At 38.4% G+C, this 18,621-nt stretch overlaps 1 protein-coding gene across 6 annotated transcripts in view; it reads left to right on the top strand.

Moving 5' to 3' along the window:
- Positions 1-18,621, top strand: part of IDE (insulin degrading enzyme) — a 98,013-nt gene that overhangs the window by 19,941 nt on the left and 59,451 nt on the right. For 5 of the 6 annotated variants that reach the window (XM_043519584.1, XM_038408834.2, XM_043519585.1 and 2 more), the window contains exons 3-9: positions 1,022-1,229; positions 3,192-3,361; positions 6,320-6,442; positions 8,809-8,921; positions 9,434-9,596; positions 14,265-14,357; positions 14,992-15,083. In XM_043519584.1, coding sequence (XP_043375519.1) covers positions 1,022-1,229; positions 3,192-3,361; positions 6,320-6,442; positions 8,809-8,921; positions 9,434-9,596; positions 14,265-14,357; positions 14,992-15,083 — 962 coding nt within the window. Of the gene's footprint in view, positions 1-1,021; positions 1,230-3,191; positions 3,362-6,319; positions 6,443-8,808; positions 8,922-9,433; positions 9,597-14,264; positions 14,358-14,991; positions 15,084-18,621 lie in introns of those variants that run through there. The other variant, XM_043519586.1, reaches the window with a different exon arrangement.

Below are 18,621 nucleotides of genomic sequence, written 5' to 3' on the forward strand. Positions count from 1 at the left end.
GAAATCTTATACTATGAATTTCAGTTTATAGCAGAGGTTATTATTTTTTTATAGTGTGCATCATATCTTAATAGACATATATATATAATTTTTTTTTCTCATGGACTACCTCCCCTCTCTTTTTGAAGTGACGCCTCTCCCTTCTATTCACAATTGCATAGCAACCTTGTGGAAATCGCAGCAATGGCTTGCATAGAAATGTAATATCAGCAAAGCATTAAGTGTAGGGGTGGCTAACCTGTGGCTCCGGAGCCATATACGGCTCCTGTATAGGCACCAACTCCGGAGCTGGAGCTACAGGCACCAACTTTTCAGTGTGCCAGGGGGTGCCCACTGCTCAACCACTGGCTTTTTGCTTCAGGCCCTGCCCCCACTCCACCCCTTCCCGCCCCCTTCCCTCAGCTTGCCATGCCCTTGCTTCTCCACCCTAGAGCCTCCTGCATGCCATGAAACAGCTGATTGGGAGGTGCGGGGAAGGAGAGGGAGATGTTGATTGGCGGGGCTGTCAGTGGGCGGGAGGCGCTGGGAACAAAGTGCGGGAGCTGATGTGGGACTGCTGACCTATTTCTGAGGCTCTTTGGTAATGTACTCTGGTAAATTCTGGCCTCTTCTCAGGCTCAGGTTGGCCACCCCTGATTTAGTGTATCATTAGCTGCCTTTTAATGCAGTGTAGCTGCTGGAAACAAAGAGGAGAAACCAGAACCATATGATCAGTCAGTTCTCTACAGACTAAAAATGGTCCATGGGCTTCAGTTTAGGAATCACAGGTGTACAGTGATCCTAGCCTGGCCCAGAAGGAAGAAACCAAGTTTGAGCCCTCTCAAGATGACCAAGTTGCTCATTTTGAAATACTTGTTTTGAACATTGGGTTTGTTTTCCTATGGCTGTGGGGCTGGAGTTAAGTGGAGTTTCATAACTACAGAATTCACATAATTGATTGCACGCTAGTATAATATAAATGCTTTTTAAAAAACTATACCTGTTCTAATATGACTTCTTTAATGTGTATTTTTCTCCACAGGTTCATTATCAGACCCCCCAAACATTGCTGGGCTTAGCCATTTTTGTGAACATATGCTGTTCTTGGGAACCAAGAAGTACCCAAAAGAGAATGAGTATAGTCAGTTTCTTAGTGAGCATGCAGGAAGTTCAAATGCTTTCACCAGTGGAGAACACACCAATTATTACTTTGATGTGTCACATGAACATCTAGAAGGTGCACTGGACAGGTAAACAGATTTGTTACTTCTAGTTTTCTGAGGGGTTTTTTTTGGTTGACATTTTGTAATCTCTGAAACGAAACCATAATTATATGTTGAACTCTTGCTGACAGCATTACATCTTGTATTATTATAGGTGGGGTTGGTAGCACTGACTGTTTAAGACATGGATTTTCCATGTGATCTTGGGCAAATCATTTTAAGATGTGATCCAAAGCTCTATTGAATTCTATTGAATGCAAATGCATCCGATGAAGTGAGCTGTAGCTCACGAAAGCTTATGCTCAAATAAATTTGTTAGTCTCTAAGGTGCCACAAGTACTCCTTTTCTTTTTGCGAATACAGACTAACACGGCTGCTACTCTGAAACCATTGAATTCAGTGGGAGTCTTTCCATTACCTTTAACAGGTTTTGAGTCAGGCCTTCTTTGCCTCAATTTTCCTTTCTTCTACCTTTTTGTCTGTTTAGACTGTAAGCTTTTGGGGGCAGGGACTCTTATTCTTGAGGCTACGTTTTAGTCATGGGTATTTTTAGTAAAAGTGATGGACCAGTCATGGGCAGTAAACAAAAATGCACGGCCTGTGAGCTGTCCATGACTTTTTTACTAAATACCCCTGACTAAAACTTGGGGCAGAGGGCTCGGGAGTGCAGCCCGGCTGCTGGGGGTGGGGAGGTTGGTGGGGCTGGGACAGGTTCCCTACCCAGCTCCTGGAAAGCAGGGACCCCAGCTCGTAGCTCCATGTGCTGCCTCCGCTCTACCCCAAGCCCCGGTTCTGCAGCTCCCATTGGCTGGGAACCGCAGCCAATAGCAGCTGCGGAAGCGGCATGTGGAGCTAGGAGTTGCAGGAGGGGGAGTTGCTGTCGCCCTTCCGGGGAGCTTCCCCCACCAGGTAAGCACTGTCCCACACCCCAACTCCCAGTCCTGAATTCCCCCCTCTTGCGCCCCCCCCCCCCCACAAAAAAAAAACCACAAAAAAAACTCTTGCTGCTGGAGGGTAGGGGGGACCCGAGACTGCCCCAGCAGCTGTTAGTGCAACTGGCCCAGGGGCTGCCTGAGTTATGCAGGCGGCCCCCAGGCCAGGCACACTAGCTGCTGCAGAAGTCACGGAGGTCATGGAAAGTCGCGGAAGGGTGACTTCCGTGACACAAACAGAGCCTTATTTATTATGTGTTTTGAACGATGCCTAATACAATGAGGCTCTGATCTCTGTTGGGGCCTCGAGGGCTATAATAATAAAGATCACATGGTGGTGAATAGTTAGATTTTTAGATAGAAATGACAAAAGTTGCATGGTATGAACATCTTGGTTATTAAATGAATGATAAAATGAAAGATTGAAATTATTTTATGGGCTGAGTTGCATCAGTTATAGGAAATGCATTTATAGTGAGTGATGTGATAGTATTTATGGCATTTTTTACAGATCAAGGTTTATGTTTTGTTTGGTTTTACTTAAGTTTGTATAAGTCTCTATGTACCATTTATATAACTTTTGATAAATATTAAAAAATATCCATTTGATATACAATACAATACAATATTACAATAATTACAATAATACAATATTACATTCTCCATGGATGCACTGCACTATATTAACAAGAGTGTTGGATTTTCACAACATTCCTCTTCTATGGTAAGTAAGTCATTATTGATATTTTACAGATGGAGAAATTAAGAAGAAGATGATTAAGTGATTTAACTAGAACCACACAGCGAGTCTCTGGGAAAGTCAGGACTTGTTTCAGGAGTTCTGAAGTTCTAGTCTTAGACTGTTAATTAACAATAAATTAAAATATTACATGAGTTTTTAGACTTTGTAGCTTGAGGGTTGGTTTTTGTTGATGTGTTTTTTGTTTGTTTTGTGTGTGTGTGTGTGTGTGTGTGTGTGTGTGTGCGCGCAATAATCCTGACTTGGAAAACGTTTACATTTTAGTTGTGTAAATTTTTTGTAAAATTTTTCTTTTAGGTTTGCCCAATTTTTCCTATGCCCTCTGTTTGATGAGAGCTGCAAGGAAAGGGAGGTGAATGCTGTTGATTCAGAGCATGAAAAGAATTTAATGAATGATGCCTGGCGATTGTTTCAGTTGGAGAAAGCTACTGGAAATCCCAATCATCCCTTCAGTAAATTTGGAACAGGTTTGTTAGAATAGACTTGCCCATCTATTAGAGTTGACCTAAGATCAGGGCTGTAACCAGGGTGGGGCAAGTGTGGCAGCCACTGGGCTGGAAGAATGGTGCGAAAAAGATGGAAAAAAACGGTAGAGGGTTCAAATACGCTTGCTTGCCCCGGACACAAAAATGCCCAGTTAAAGTTCTGGATAAAATGCCTGCTGAGACTGTTTATGTAAAATTGATGAAGATAGGACTAAAAGCAATTTTCTTTTTTCCTCCATACATGTTTGTTTGTGGTGATTCATTACATTTTCCACACAATAGATTTTAAAAAAAGAGCTGGACAAAACAAATGGAACAAACTGAGACAAGACTAGGAGTTTGGTGATGACACAGCCTTTATAATGATTTTCAGCAGTATACAATTCTTTTGTAATGATTGGAAGTGAGTCTCAGAAGTTGGGACTGTAAATCATTGTGAGAGAGAGAAAGTGGATGAAGAGTATTTAAATTGCCAGCAGACAAATAGCATTTTGCTAAAAACTGTTGTATTGGGAGGACAAACTGAGCAGGTTAAGTAAATGAGGAAAGCTCAGCAAAGCCGTGGTACAATTAATGGAAGTGTACATCAAGACAAAATCTAGAGCATAAATCACAGTGGGCAACAGCGATAGATGGCTAAGAAAAGTGAGGGCTTGGTTAAATAGGTGGCTAAATGGCTTTTACAGGGTTTGTTGCTCTTTAGGTGCCCTTTAACAGCTGAAGAAAAATTCAAATTAATATTTATAAAAACATATTTGAGTTTAGATACCATTTATCTGTTTCCATATATGTAAAACAGAAAAGCTTTAAAATGGACAGAGCCTTGATTAGGTTCACTTCACAGAAGTTACTTTTCTACACTTTTTACTAAAGAGTTTTTTTTTTTTTTTTTTTTTTTGATAATTTTCAAATGAATAAGCACACTAGTTAGCAAATTGTGGTAGTACAATAGAGATTTAAGTTGTTTAATTCTTGGCTATCAGGTGCTTTTTCAGGGCTTTATCAACCCCTTCATGGCCACAGAAATCTGATGTCTTGAGGATAGTGGGACTACAAGTGTGGGGTTGCCTGAGGTGACCCCTAGAGAGCAAAAGAGACCATTATTACAATTGATGATGATGTCCTTGGATTCTCAATTAATATTTAACATTTGGATGTAAGGCTTTCAGAAGGGTTCTCAGGCTGATTAATAGGTGCAGTGTCTGACTAATCAGCTCTAGCATCCTAAAGTGGTAAGATTATTTGGATGAGGACATGTTGACTTTCTCCTAATAAGGAGGAACTCTCTGAAGTGGGAAATCCATTTTAAAAATGTACAGAGAAAAATCTAAGGAAAGTGTTGCAAGTTACCTATCTGATGATCCATGGGAGAAAATCCAGTGTCTGTGGATTAATTACTAATCAGGAAAAACCAGTTTCTGTAATCTCAGCGAGCCAGGGTTTTGTGCTTATGAATCAGTTCTGTGCTGATGGGGGGCGGGGAATCATTTTAAATCCCTGTGCCAATCCCAGGAGGTGTCCAGAAAGTTTCAGAAAACATTTTCTGCAGGTTAGAAAAGTTCCTGTTTAAATATTTCCTCTTTATGCAACTGTCATATCCATAGATAGCTGTGGGGATTTGTGGCTGGTCAGGATTACAGGTCTTTTCTAGACAGAGTGCCTGAAATGTATTCAAATTCAGTAGTACTAATAATACTATGATGATAATTCTCAATATCTATAGTACTATTTTACATCCCAATTCTGTAATCAAATATTTTAGAGGACAGTTTGCATATACTTTGCCCTGTATTTTGCCAATCCATTGCCTATTTCTGTGGGAATGGAAATGATAGACTTAAGCATTTAGGTGAGTCTTTGGAACATGTTCTTTTACATTCTGGCTTCAGGCTGAGCTCTATAAAGTCCGATAAGTTCCTGACATCTGTGGTCTGCTTAGCAGAGGTAGAGGAAGACCGGGGAAAAAAACAGCCAAACATTTTAAAAACAAATAACTTTAAAGAACTATATTTGTGTGTCTTTTTACTTCAATTTCAAATATCTTTTTAAATAAAAGTAATAAATCATTTCATGAAGACTTTGTATGCTGGATACCTGTGGTTTTTGGTTGGTTGAAGACCTGAAACTAAATGTACCTGCAACCTCTGGTACAAGCTTATACTATGCCTGGTGTTTACTTATTGCCTTGATGATGTATGTTAATTGCTACCTGTGTTGGAGATTTGTTTAATAGCATGTTTATACTTCTTGCTGTTGCATATCCTGTGTTATTATCTCCCTCCACGCTATTGTCTTGCTTCTATCCTCCTACCTTATTATTGAGTGCTCCTTTTTTCTGGTTTCTTTGTTGTTTGGCTGTAATGTAAAATTAGTCTTAGAGTTGGTAACCTATCAGAGTTCTAGTATGTTACTTTTACATCCATGTGAACACAACAAAAGATTTCCAAGTGAAATGGAATGGACTAGAATTCAACTCTGATCATCTTGTTTTTCACAAATTCTGACTTTTTTTCTAGTGTCACCTCATTACTCTTGCACCAGAAAAGACTGTTGCTTTAACTACAAACCTAAATACTTTCTTACAGTAAAAGTTGCCATCGGTGTATTAATGTGACACCTTCAAAAATCAATAGCCGTGACTACTTAAATGGGAATTTTCCTTTATCTGAAAGAGTCTGACAAGTTTGCAGTAAAGCTTACAGATCTGTTTTCCCAGCGTTTTAGGAAAGGAATGGGTTGAGGATGGCAGAGTTGATTGGTCCTGAGGAGATTAGTTGATATTTGTCCAATCTGATGTTTTTGGTATGTACTTTTTATTTAAAAAAAAAAAAATCTTTGTACATATACCTAGAAGACAGGGTTTTTTCAGTTTTTAAATTCATATAACGTATATGTATGTCCAGCAATAAGTATCTTCATGATTTTTCTTTTGTATTGCAGGGAACAAATTCACTTTGGAAACTAGACCAACTAAAGAAGGAATAGATGTAAGACAGGAGCTGTTGAAGTTCCATTCCACTTATTATTCATCAAATTTAATGGCTATTTGTGTCCTAGGACGAGGTGAGTGCCAAACATTTAATGGTAGTTTCCTTAGCTGAGTGTGATTTTTACATTTATTATTTGAATTCTTATGGAAGAAAATAAGACCTACTTAAATCAGCTAAGACTCTTCTCCAGGCTTTTAAACAAAGGAGGCTAGGGTCCCAATCCCGTAAAGATGTTCTTAATTTTATGCACTGTGAACAGTCTGATTTGAAGTCAGTGAGGATATTCATTGCCCGCACATTCAGCATGTGTACATATTTGCAGAATTTTTTTGATTTTTTTTTTTTTTCCAATCCTAAAACTTGCTATGGAATGCTACATGATAAAGGAGTACTTGTGCCTCAGATAACAGAGGTTTTTAAAATTTATATGAATATATTTTTAGAAATTTACCACAATCAGTTTAGCAGATCTAGTCTGAAAATACTTTGCATAATTTGTGATTTTTCTCTGATGCATGTTTGTGTAATTCCACAATGACCTGAAGGGCCCAAATTTAATCTGGATATTTGTTTTTTATAGAAATTTCTAGATTAGATTTAGAAGACTTTATTTCAGAGGTGCTGCGCACTCAAGATTCTAAATTAAGTCAGTTTAATGTTGCAGATGTTCAACACCTCCTAGAATCAGGACCATATTTTTTGTGAGGGTTTTAAGAAGCTTAATAACAATGTGTTGAAAAACTTTTAAATATGCTAGCAGACCAGTACTCATGAGCCAGACTATAATAATATAACGGGGGGTCAATACATGATCAGACAAAATATGTGAAATAAATTATTAATTTTTAAAATCATGGAAAGTACTTTGATTTTTATTATTAATTAAATTGTCTGCCTCTAAAGTAACATCATGTGGAAATACTCATGCTTAAATAAGAACACCTCACATCCTTTGGTAACAATAGGATGAACTGTCTACTTTTAGAAAATACTGCTTTTGAGAAAAAATAAATTGCTACGGCAATAACATTGAACATTGTATGGAACATAAACATACCATATGTGGACTTGTACATCCCAGTTAATGCATGTGCTTGAGTACCTTCCTTATCTTAAACATATGAGTAGTCCCACTAACTTAAATGGGACTACTTGCATGTTTAAGTACATTCCTAAATCAGGGCTACAAAGCGTATATGCTATCATAAGAACGGCCATATTGGGTCAGACCAATTGTCCATCTAGCCCAGTATCCTGTCTTCTGACAGTGGCCAATGCCAGATGCTTCAGAGGGAATGAACAGAACAAGTAATCATCAATGTTCCATCCCCTATTGCCCATTCCCAGCTTCTGGCAAACAGAGGCAAGGAACACTTCAGAACATGATTTCCATTCTGGCTAATAGCCAGTGTTGAACCCATCCTCCCTGAACTTACCTAGTTCTTTTTTGAACCCTGTTATAGTCTTGGTCTTTACAACATCCTCTGGCAAACAGTTCCACAGGTTGACTATGCGTTGTATGAAGAAATACTTCCTTTTGTTTGATTTTTAAACCTGCTGCCTATTAATTTCATTTGGTGACCCCTAGTTCTTGTGGTCTGAGAAGGAGTGAATAACACTTCCTTATTTACTTTCTCCACACCAGTCATGATTTTATAGACCTCTGTCATATCCCCCCACTTAGTCGTCTTTTTTCTATCATCTGCTTTTTTTTATCATCAACTTCAGTGGTACCTCGCCTTTTTCTATCTTTTTAATATGAAATTAATTGACAAACTATGCTTGTGGAATTATAACCGTAGGCCCGTGAACTGCCTGTGTTCTATTACTCCCCTCCACTGTTCTGCTGGATGACCTGGGGCAAGTCACCTCACCTTCCTGTGCCTCAGTTTCCCCATCTCTAAAATGGTGATTACCTCCATTCAAAGCACTTTAAAATTTTCTGATGAAAAGCTCTATATAAGAGCTAGGTGGTATTATTATTATTTATTACTTAATGGGAGTTTTGTGCAAGCATGGACTGCTGGATCAGGCCTCACGTGTCTAACTATTGCTATCCTGCTTTAGTATGGCAGCACATGTGGTTTGTAACATTATATGTTTGATTAGAGAACTGTGAACATCTTTGTTTGTTTTTCCGCAACCTTAATTTGACCTGCAAACTGTTGGTGTGTGGGTGTAGGTGTGTTTGTTTGTTTTTTAAGGTGCTCTTTCTTGTTTCCTTTAGGTTTATAAAGCACAAAACCTTATCTATAAGTAATAAAAATAAATCTCAGAATATATTCCCTCTCTCCAAATAATCATAGTTCACTTGTTGGTGATGGGGGAACCATTAAGTCCAACCTTATAATTATTATTTTTCTAAAAGAAATATGTAAGTCCCAGATTGCTGTAATCCTCTGACAATGATTGTGCTATTTCTAATGATTCTCTTTTTAGAATCCTTGGATGAGCTGACCAGTTTGGTAGTGAAGCTGTTTTCAGAAGTGGAGAACAAAAATGTCCCATTACCAGAATTTCCTGAACATCCTTTCCAAGAAGAACATCTTCAGGTAAGTTGAGACTTTCTGGTATACATTCACTGAAGGGTACAGACTGTAACTCTGTTCTCCTACTTTTTCCATTTAGAAATAACACCATCTTATACTTTACTACTACTACTACTACTACTACTACTACTACTACTACTACAGGTGTCTATAGACAATACAGCTTAATCTAGCTAAGGTCATAGTTAAAACTGTGCATTTCAATGTGATTGAGAGAAATTGAGAAATGAGGATTCCAAGTGTGTGTGTTTGGGTGCTAAAGCTTGTGAGCTGAGATTACTATGATTGTGAATGTTGGGTATATTTGTTGTTTCCTGAATTTTTAACAAGGTTACTTATGTGCATTTCTTATCAACACAATTAACTCTAAGTAAATGGGGTTGTTTGTGGTTGTTTTTTGTGTGTGTTTTGTATGGTATGGGGGGTGTGTGTGTGTGTGTGTGTGTGTGTGGGAGGGTATGCTCCTGAAAAGGTGAAATACTAGAATCAATGGAATGTTTTATTTTTACTTCTAGCAACTTTACAAAGTGGTACCTATTAAGGACATTAGAAATCTTTATGTCACATTTCCAATACCGGACCTTCAGAAATACTATAGATCAAACCCTGGTCATTACCTTGGTCATCTCATTGGGCATGAAGGTCCAGGAAGTCTTTTATCAGAACTCAAAGCTAAAGGTAAGTGAACTGTTAAAAGTAGTGCATTAAATATGCCATGAAGCCTTGAAGCAATATTTCACTTCAGGTTGACCTCTGAGAATTGAAAGCTTAAATGTGTCACTGATGTTGGGGCTAAGGGCAACACTGCTCAGTGACCAAAAAGGTATGTCTTTGGCCTCTGTTGTTCATTTTACTGTGATTGGTAACTTTCTGTACATATTTTTATTGAAGTTTAGCCAGATTATTAACGGCAAAATCATTTTACTGAATACCATCCATGCATACAATGTATACCACTGAGAGATCCATTACTGCCAGAATGAGTTAATGCCCAAAACAAATGCAAAGAAATATAGACATTCATATTTCCCTAATGGTAATTATATGTGTTGCTTTCTCAGAAGGAGTATTTTTTTTTCTGTACATTAATGGTTCCTCTTCTGGGGTACCCTTGATCTTCAAGGGTGGTGTATAGCCTCTTATTCCTTCTCTTCAAGGGGCTCTGTGACCCATCTTAGGACCAATGGGGTCCTTGGTTCATTGTGTGCAATGTCTCCACCTAGTGGCCAGGTGCATTTACTAATCACCCCTATGGCCTCTATCTAGGATATTACAGTTTATAGTAGCAGGGACTCAAGGACAAATAAATAAAGATAAATAATATTCTGTTCCTGGAAAAGATAGGGATAAATTAAAAGGAGGGGAAGGGAACAGGCAAAAGAATCAAGAATGCCAAATGAATGGGTAATTAACCTGTCTAAGAGCAACAAAGTAAATTGCAGGTTTGTGTGGCCAATGTCTTCCTTTCCTTAATCAGAAGGAGCAACAGCATAGGGTGACTACTGGTCTTCTGTTGACCTCTCAGGAAAAGATGGAGGTTGCAAGGAGTGATGATATGAGGGCATTGTTGATCTTTTATCTGTTGTGTGGCAATAGATGAATGTGACTAGGTCCTGACTGGTATCTTCACCAAGTGTCCTATTGTTGGGATATGACTTCTGTGCAGGATATTAGAGGGACCCATTCCTTTCTATAGCTTGAGTTGATAGACTGGCAGGCCAGGCATTTTCTCTTTGACTACGTATGGCTCAGCCTTCCACCTTTCTGCAGTTATGTGTGTCCCAGAAATGTGCAGATTCCTGGTGAGGACTCTGTTTTTTGTATGCAATTCTTGGTCTCTGGCCTGGGGGTCATAGAGTCCTTTGTTACTATGATTGTTCTGTTATGCAGCAGAAGTGGCCTGGTGGTATTCTCTTGAAGTTGTTCTTTTAGACGGGTAGTCTGCTGAAGGTAGTATACTGAACTGATGTGTCTCCATCTGAAGTGAGGGCCATGGGCCAGATAATAATCTTTAGGGGATACCCCACACCTGCTAACACAGGGCATAACATTGGCCAGTTGGGGATACAACCAGAAGCTATTCCTCTTGCATATGTTTACTTCACCAGCCTGTACATTGCTTCCTTACCACAAGTGACTAAATCCAACATTCAGGTGCTCAGAGGACAGATCTAGGATTGAAGGATGTTTTGTTAGCAGTGATAAAAGGACACTCTTTTAGGCCTCTACACTGAAGTCCATGTATCCTGACATTACTTTACTACTCAGAGTAGAAGTCCACTAGCAGAAATGCCAAAACAGAGTTTTACAGGTAGATAGCTTCTAATGTTTGGTCAATAAGCTGAGTGTCCAGTGTCGTCTTTATGCGTATAATTGTAGGTATATACAAGATGAGACACGTTGACTCTGATTGTGTTTCTGTTGAGAGTCCTGTGTACCCAACATGTTTTAACAGCATGCTGTTGAACCTCTTCTGAAGGTCTCCCTATGGGTGATAAGGGGTAGTTCCTGGTTTTGGGGTGGGTTTTTTTTTTTTATCTTTACGACAGGTAGCAGCTCTTGCTGAGGTAACTTTCAAAAGTTCATCTTTGGTCTGTGTGGATTGTGGTAGGTAACCCATAATGCACAATACATTGGCAACAGTGGATGCAAGTTGATCCTTTGTGGGGTAAGCTTGTGCATACCTTGTAAAGTAGTCAGTGATGACCAAAGTATTCCCAATATTCCTAGTCTGTTTTTCCAAAGAGAGAGAGAGAGAGAGAGAGTCCATACAGACTAGCTCTATTCCTCCTACACTAGTAATAGTAATGAGGGTCTGTCCTCTTGGATATGTCTATACAACAACTAGACACTCAGTCATGCCTCAGTCCAGTCACCTTTCTCAGGCAGTTCTGTTACCGGTCTATGTTCTCTTGTGGTCTACATGACAGAGTGTCCGCACCAATGTTTATACTCCCAAAAAAGTACTTCAGGCTTAAGTCATATATTGTTAACTCAGACACGCAACTTTATCCTGTTGTACCCAGTTTTGTGGTAGAGTGCGTAGGTCAGCGGGTTATCTATTTTGACTTGAAATTTCACCCCGTAGAACTAGTCTTGAAACTTTTCTACCATTGCTCACTTGAGCATAAGGATCTCCAACTTGTGAGCAGGATACCATTGCTTAGAGTCCAACGGTCTTTGGCTAGCAAATGGCTATGCAATGTTACCCTTCTGGATGCTCCTGGTAAAGCACAGCTTCATGCCCACTTAGACTGGCATTTGTATGTAGGATGTAAGGCTTATAGTGCTATCAGCATAGGCTAATACTGGTGCATTAGTCAGTAGATGCTCTCTTTTAAAGGCTTGTTTAGTATGCATCCCACTGATCACCAAAGGGTTCAGACGCACAGTAATGCACCCTGACAGATTTCTTGATAGTCTTCCCTTTTCTTTGAGTGGGTGGGTAACCCTACGTCATACAACTAAGTGGCTTTACCACAATGGAGTAGCTCTTCAGAAATCTCCTGTAGTACCCAAAGAACCCTGGGAATATTTGCAGACCCTTCAGGTCCTTTTGCTGAGGCCATATGGTAAGGGCTTCCATATTTGCTGTAGCTGTTGCAAATCCTTTGTCCAATACAATGTGTCCCATGTACTTCACCATGAGTTGGTAAAATTGGCACTTATCTATCTATTAGGGCTGTCAGTGATTAAAAAAATTAATCATGCGATTAATTGCACAGTTAAACAATAATAGGATACCATTTTAAAATATTTTTGGACATTTTCTACATTTTCAAATATATTGATTTCAATTACAAAACAGAATGCAAAGCGTACAGTGCTCACTTTATTTTTGATTACAAGTATTTGCACTGTAAGAACAACAACAAAAGAAATAGTATATTCAATACAAGTACTGTAGTGCAACCTCTTTATCATGAAAGCTGAACTTACAAATGTGGAATTTATTTAAAAAAAAACAACCACCCTGCATTCAAAAATAAAACAATGTAAAATTTTAGAGCCTGCAAGTCCACTCAGGTATGTATGTGCCAGCTAAGCTAACCATTCCAGAAGACATGCTTCCATGCAGTATTAGCTCCTATAAATGTAAACAAACTTGTTTGTCTTAGCAGTTGGCTGAACAAGAAGTAGGACTGAGTGGACTTGTAGGCTCTGAAGGTTTACATTTGTTTTGTTTTTGAGTGCAGTTATGTAACCAAAAAAAAATCTACATTTGTAAGTTTCACTTTCATGACAGAGTTTGCACTACAGTACTTGTATGAGATGAATTGAAAAATACTATTTCTTTAGTTTATCATCTTTACAGTGCAAATATTTGTAATAAAAATAATATACACTTGGATTTCAATTACAACACAAAATACAATATATATGAAAATGTAGAAAAACATCCAAAATATTTAATACATTTCAATTGGTATTCTAATAGTTTGATTAAAACTGCGATTAATCGTGATTAATTTTTTTGAGTTAATCACATGAGTTAACTGCCATTAATCGACAGCCCTACTATTTATAATTTCAACCCACTTGCTTTTAGTGGATCATGGCCTTTTATGAGCCAAATTTCATGCTTCTCTGGGTGCTCTTAAATACAGCCAAGTCATCAAGCTATACCAAGACTGCCATCAGTCTCACCCTGCCTTCTCCATCAGTCCCTGGAATGTGGCTGGGGCACCTGGGATGTCTTGGGGCATGTGTTTAAACTGGTAGAATCTAGTGGACAAATGAAAGCAATTTTCTCCTTGAACTCTTTTCCCCCATTGGAATCTAGTAATAGACACAGTGCAAATGCAGAACTGAGAACCATTTGTACCCAGACAATCCAAAATCATCCACTCATGACATCATGTTTTGGACAGAATAGTCCTCTTGTTGAGTGTCCAGTAGTTGATTTGCATGCAGACAGTACTGGTTTTCTTCCTGGTGAATACAATGGGAGAAGCATACTATCTTCTTGACTTGATGGTAACGCCAGCAGCCATTATCACTGGACATCTTCCACGTCAGCTGGGGCAAACTGCCTGGATCTTTTCCCTGAATGGGCTAGTGTCTGTGGTAGCTCCTGTGAGCTGCTTCTCTGAAGCCCCCAAACTGGCAAGGGGACTACAGTTTACATGCACATATCCTCTTCAGCAGCCCATAATATTGTGTCTATTTAATCCTTCTTTTAACTTGTCTATGTAATAGGTACTCCGCATATAAGTTGTTTGACACAAATGTTTTTTCAGAGTGCGTATTGTGTGTGTATATAAATTACTATCCCCAAGAACATTTAGAGAAACGGCATAAATGAACACACTTTTTTTGCAATATATTTTCTTCTTAATTTCTTAGGCTGGGTAAATACTCTGGTTGGAGGACAGAAAGAAGGTGCTAGAGGTTTCATGTTCTTCATCATTAATGTGGACCTGACAGAGGAAGGGCTTTGTAAGTGAAAAACAGTTTTTCAATCTCCTCTATTAGAAAGCAAGATGCACTCTGGCTTTTATTCTCTTATCCAAAGAGTCTAATTTTATATTTAATAACTTGCAAGCTGAATACACTGCTGTTCTGGTACATGACTGTGCCCTGTGAAAGTGTGTTGGACACTGATCCTCTTAATAAGTTGACAGGTATTTTGTTTATCAAGGAGACTGAAATCAACTGTAAATGAGTGTATTGAATAAGACCATTTGATAAAAGAAATGTTTGATAAATTAATTTCTCCCCAAATATCATACTGTTACTGTACATGCTGGATGGTTCATACCATATAAATCTGTATTGAAATAATAATGCTTACACACAGAAAAATTAACAGGTTCAAAGCATTATATAAAAAATAAAGCTTTGGTTCAATAAGGTACTTAAACACATGCCTCATTTCAAGCATGTAAATAGACAGGTTGACTTCTGCACTGGGACCATGCACATACTTAAATACCTTGTTGAATCAAGTCCTAATTAACCTAGGTTGAAGACTTCTTCTTTTTTTTTTTAAGTCTATTTTTAGGTGGTGAATTTTTTTTCAAGATGCAGAATGCAAGGAATTCTTTTTAAGTGTGTAATCTTTGTTTTTCAGTGCACGTTGAAGATATAATTTTGCACATGTTTCAGTATATTCAAAAACTACGTACGGAAGGACCTCAGGAATGGGTTTTCCAAGAGTGCAAGGTATAGTAGTTTTACATTATAGTAGCAATTCTCTCTTAATCTGTTTTTATAGATAGAATTTGGATGTTAGAGAACCAAATTCCATAGCTGTCCAATCCCTATTGGAATTTTTTACAATTCTTCAGAAGCCGTTTGTATGACTCTATAACATTTATTAAAAAATTTAAAGCGGAGCTTTATGCTTTGATACACTAGTATTTTTAATATAAATACAAAATGCTATTTCTGAGCCAGATGAGCAGTCTAGATCGTGGTCCTACCTTCTGTGGCTGCGTAGAGGTGTCGGGAGAAGTTTTACACTCCCCCTCAATGCACTTGCCTGGCCTTCTTCCATCTCTATTACAGGTGCGGGAGGAAAACAGGAACAGCACACCTGGTACAGTTGGGTAGTGGGTGGGGAATAGACAGGACCTTCTTCTTCCCCATGTATCAACTGGCACAATTCTGTTGACGCAGGCATGTAGGGGGTTAGTATTCTCTGTTACCTTGCTGAACAAGAGCTCAGGAGATTACTTCATTGGACTCCTCCTGGGCAGTATCGCTGTATCCCTGTGCCTTCTACAGAACTAATTGTTAAAGTGCACTCCAGTTCTGTGTGATTGTATGCGCATACATAGCAAATTTTGAAAGTGCTTTATTAATACTCAGTAATAAAGTTTCACTTCTCAGTGGTGATGTGAAATGTAATACAACCCATTACTCATAAGAGTGGCTCCATTGGTTCACTGGAACTACTCATGTAAGGGTTACTCGTGCAAGTAAATGTTGCAGGATCAGGGCCTTAGTTATATCCTGTTAAACTTGGTAACTAGTAATAGTTTCCACTTAGAATAATCAGAAAATCTTTATCTACTTGACAAGATATAAAAGAATTTTTGGTTAAAATGTCAAATATGTTAACATTTTCAAGCACTTGTCTCATTTGGCTAAACCCATGTCAATATAGATTTTATTATATGACTTCTAAATACAGGAAAGCAGTAATTGCTTGTTGGTATTTCCTTTCCAGTCTGTTATGTAAATTATGATATCAGATATAGAATGATTGATTAATTAAGGGTCTTATCCAGTCATGTGCATCTCTAGATTTCAAAGTTTTACAAGATGCAGAATGCCATAGACTATAACTCCATAATAGATAGATGTACACTGCAGAAAAGTTAATTTGCTTCACCAGGTACTTACTAAATAAAAAAAAAAATTGATCTGTCTTCAAGGACTCGTGGGATTACATTTTGGGAAGGAAATATAATGTAATCAGCTTTAGTCCTCCCATATTGTGCTACTCCCTAGCTGCAGTTTCTTCCTTTCATCAGTGTTGGATTCACAGAGTCTGCAGGAATTTAGAGACTGTATCAACTGAAAAAAATCAATTTTCTGTTTGAATAATTTTGCTGCATGTACTGCCTAAAATTATTTAGGGAGTTCTGTTGTTTATGGCCATAAGGTCCCTTAAAAATCTTTCCTTGTTGACAGTCTCAAACAGCAGAAGAAATAAGTTACCTTGCTCCCGTTACAGTGTTGAGAAAGGCCTTTCTCTTTTTCTTTCTTGCTCTCTCTCTTTTCCTATTTAGGTGTGAAGTTTGTGTGTGTGTGTGTGTGTGTGTGTGTATATGTATATATATGTGTGTGTGTGTGTGTGTGTGTGTGTGTGTGTGTATATGTATATATATATATATATATATAATATATGTGTGTGTGTGTATATAATTACTCTGTGAATTAGCCATTACAAGCAAAATGCATGTTCTGTCAAACTAGCCACTTGATCATGATACTATTGACCGTTTGTATTATCATGATTTGAAACACTGATTGCCTGTTGTACCAAAATACAGACTAAAGTATAAGTATATCTTACATGTTGTTTTACACTAACTAGTACTTCCACTTCAGTGTATTCATTTTTTAAGTTCTTCCCTTTCAATTGCCACTTCACATCAGACCCCTGCTTTTCGACTGCATGGCTTTCAGCAGCCCCTGCTATTGTGTCTCCTCATCCTGTTGTAGAGGGACCAGCAATGCAACAGTTTTCATCTTTATTCCTTCCATCTTCATGCCATGTGTTTGCAAAGAGATGACTCTTTACACTCTTTGTAGTACGGTTCCCAGGGGAGATTTCTCCGGTTCATGTGGCTAAAGAGAGCGCCAGTAAAACCTTTTCTCACCCTCCTAGTTCCTTGTTATGCCTTGTGCAGGGGCTTTGAAAGGCTTCTGCCTCTCTCTTTCTACCATTGGCTGACTGAATAGGAGAAAAAAGGGCAAAGTGCAAGTATTAGTTTCTTTATTCTTGTTCAGTGTAACACTCTGAATATTTCATTCAAAAACTTCGCCAATGGAAGTTTTAAGTGCTATTTTAGATAAAGAAATGTCTGTAGTGCTCCTGTTGCATTCCAACCCTTTGCTCACATATGCTAATTGGGCAGCTTCCTTCTTCTACTTCTCCCCATCAACCTGTCCAGTTTGTCCCCACTCAGCCTCTGGTCTTGATCCCTACTCTAGAATTTTTCTTCAGTTCCACGATGCTGCTTCTCCTTTCTGAAGATCCTGCTGTGTAAATTTTACTTTCTCCTACATAGCTTTCCCACAGCTGCCAGAGCTCATGAAATATCAACGGCTTGGTTTTTTTCCCCCCTTCCCTATGAAGTTTCCTTCAATTTGGATATATGAAAAGAGGAGAAAAGAGCATGAATGTTTTTAAGGCTTGTAAAGCTGTATTAGGCTCAGTTTCCATAAACAATATAACACTTTTTGTGTAAGAATTAACTGGAAACAGCTGCAGGAGATGTACCATCTTACAAAAAAAGAATATCTAATCAGATTTTTGGGGGGGAGAATAATTTAAAAAATTGATAAGTTAAGTTAAATCAAAATGGTTTTCTGGTAATGAAGGATATCACTTAGCTATATAGATACTACAACACTTGTGTAACTGAGAGGAGAGTGTTTCAGACATATACAAAAGTCAACAATATGTTGTACTCTAGGTATTCTAAGAAGAACGGAGGGAATATTTGTTATAGCCAGTTTTGAGTGTTTAACAAGTGCCCTTAGTAGTAAGAAATTGATGTAAATCCTTATCAGGCATTGTCTGTAAGAGAAGTAGTGCAACAAGAATCTTCTTCTGGTGGTCATGGATTTATTAAATGTTATTGCTTAGGACCTAAGAGCTGCAAAACCCCCATGTGTAAATTGGGGAGGATTTAAGGAGAGAAGTCCCAGAGCTGGCTTGGGAGCAGATCCTTCCTAGTCAGCTTTACGTGGCAGCTACAAGCCTTTGATCTTGCTACCTTTCTGCCCTTTGTCCTTCTCAAGCTGAGCTGCTTTTTGAAGCATTTGAATGTAATATCCCTGGATTACTATCTAAAGAAGTAGTCACCTAGTGATATAAAATCACAGGGGATTTTAACTTATTGGATGATAGCTGTTTTTTTGTATATGATAGTGTACAAGAAAGGGTAATACTGATTCGTCTGGTTATTTAAATTGGTAAGCAACTGACGGGCATTTGATCAAATGCCCAGTCCTTTCTTTATTT

The sequence above is a fragment of the Dermochelys coriacea genome, chromosome 7, assembly GCF_009764565.3.
Source record: "Dermochelys coriacea isolate rDerCor1 chromosome 7, rDerCor1.pri.v4, whole genome shotgun sequence".
NCBI lineage: Eukaryota > Metazoa > Chordata > Testudines > Dermochelyidae > Dermochelys > Dermochelys coriacea.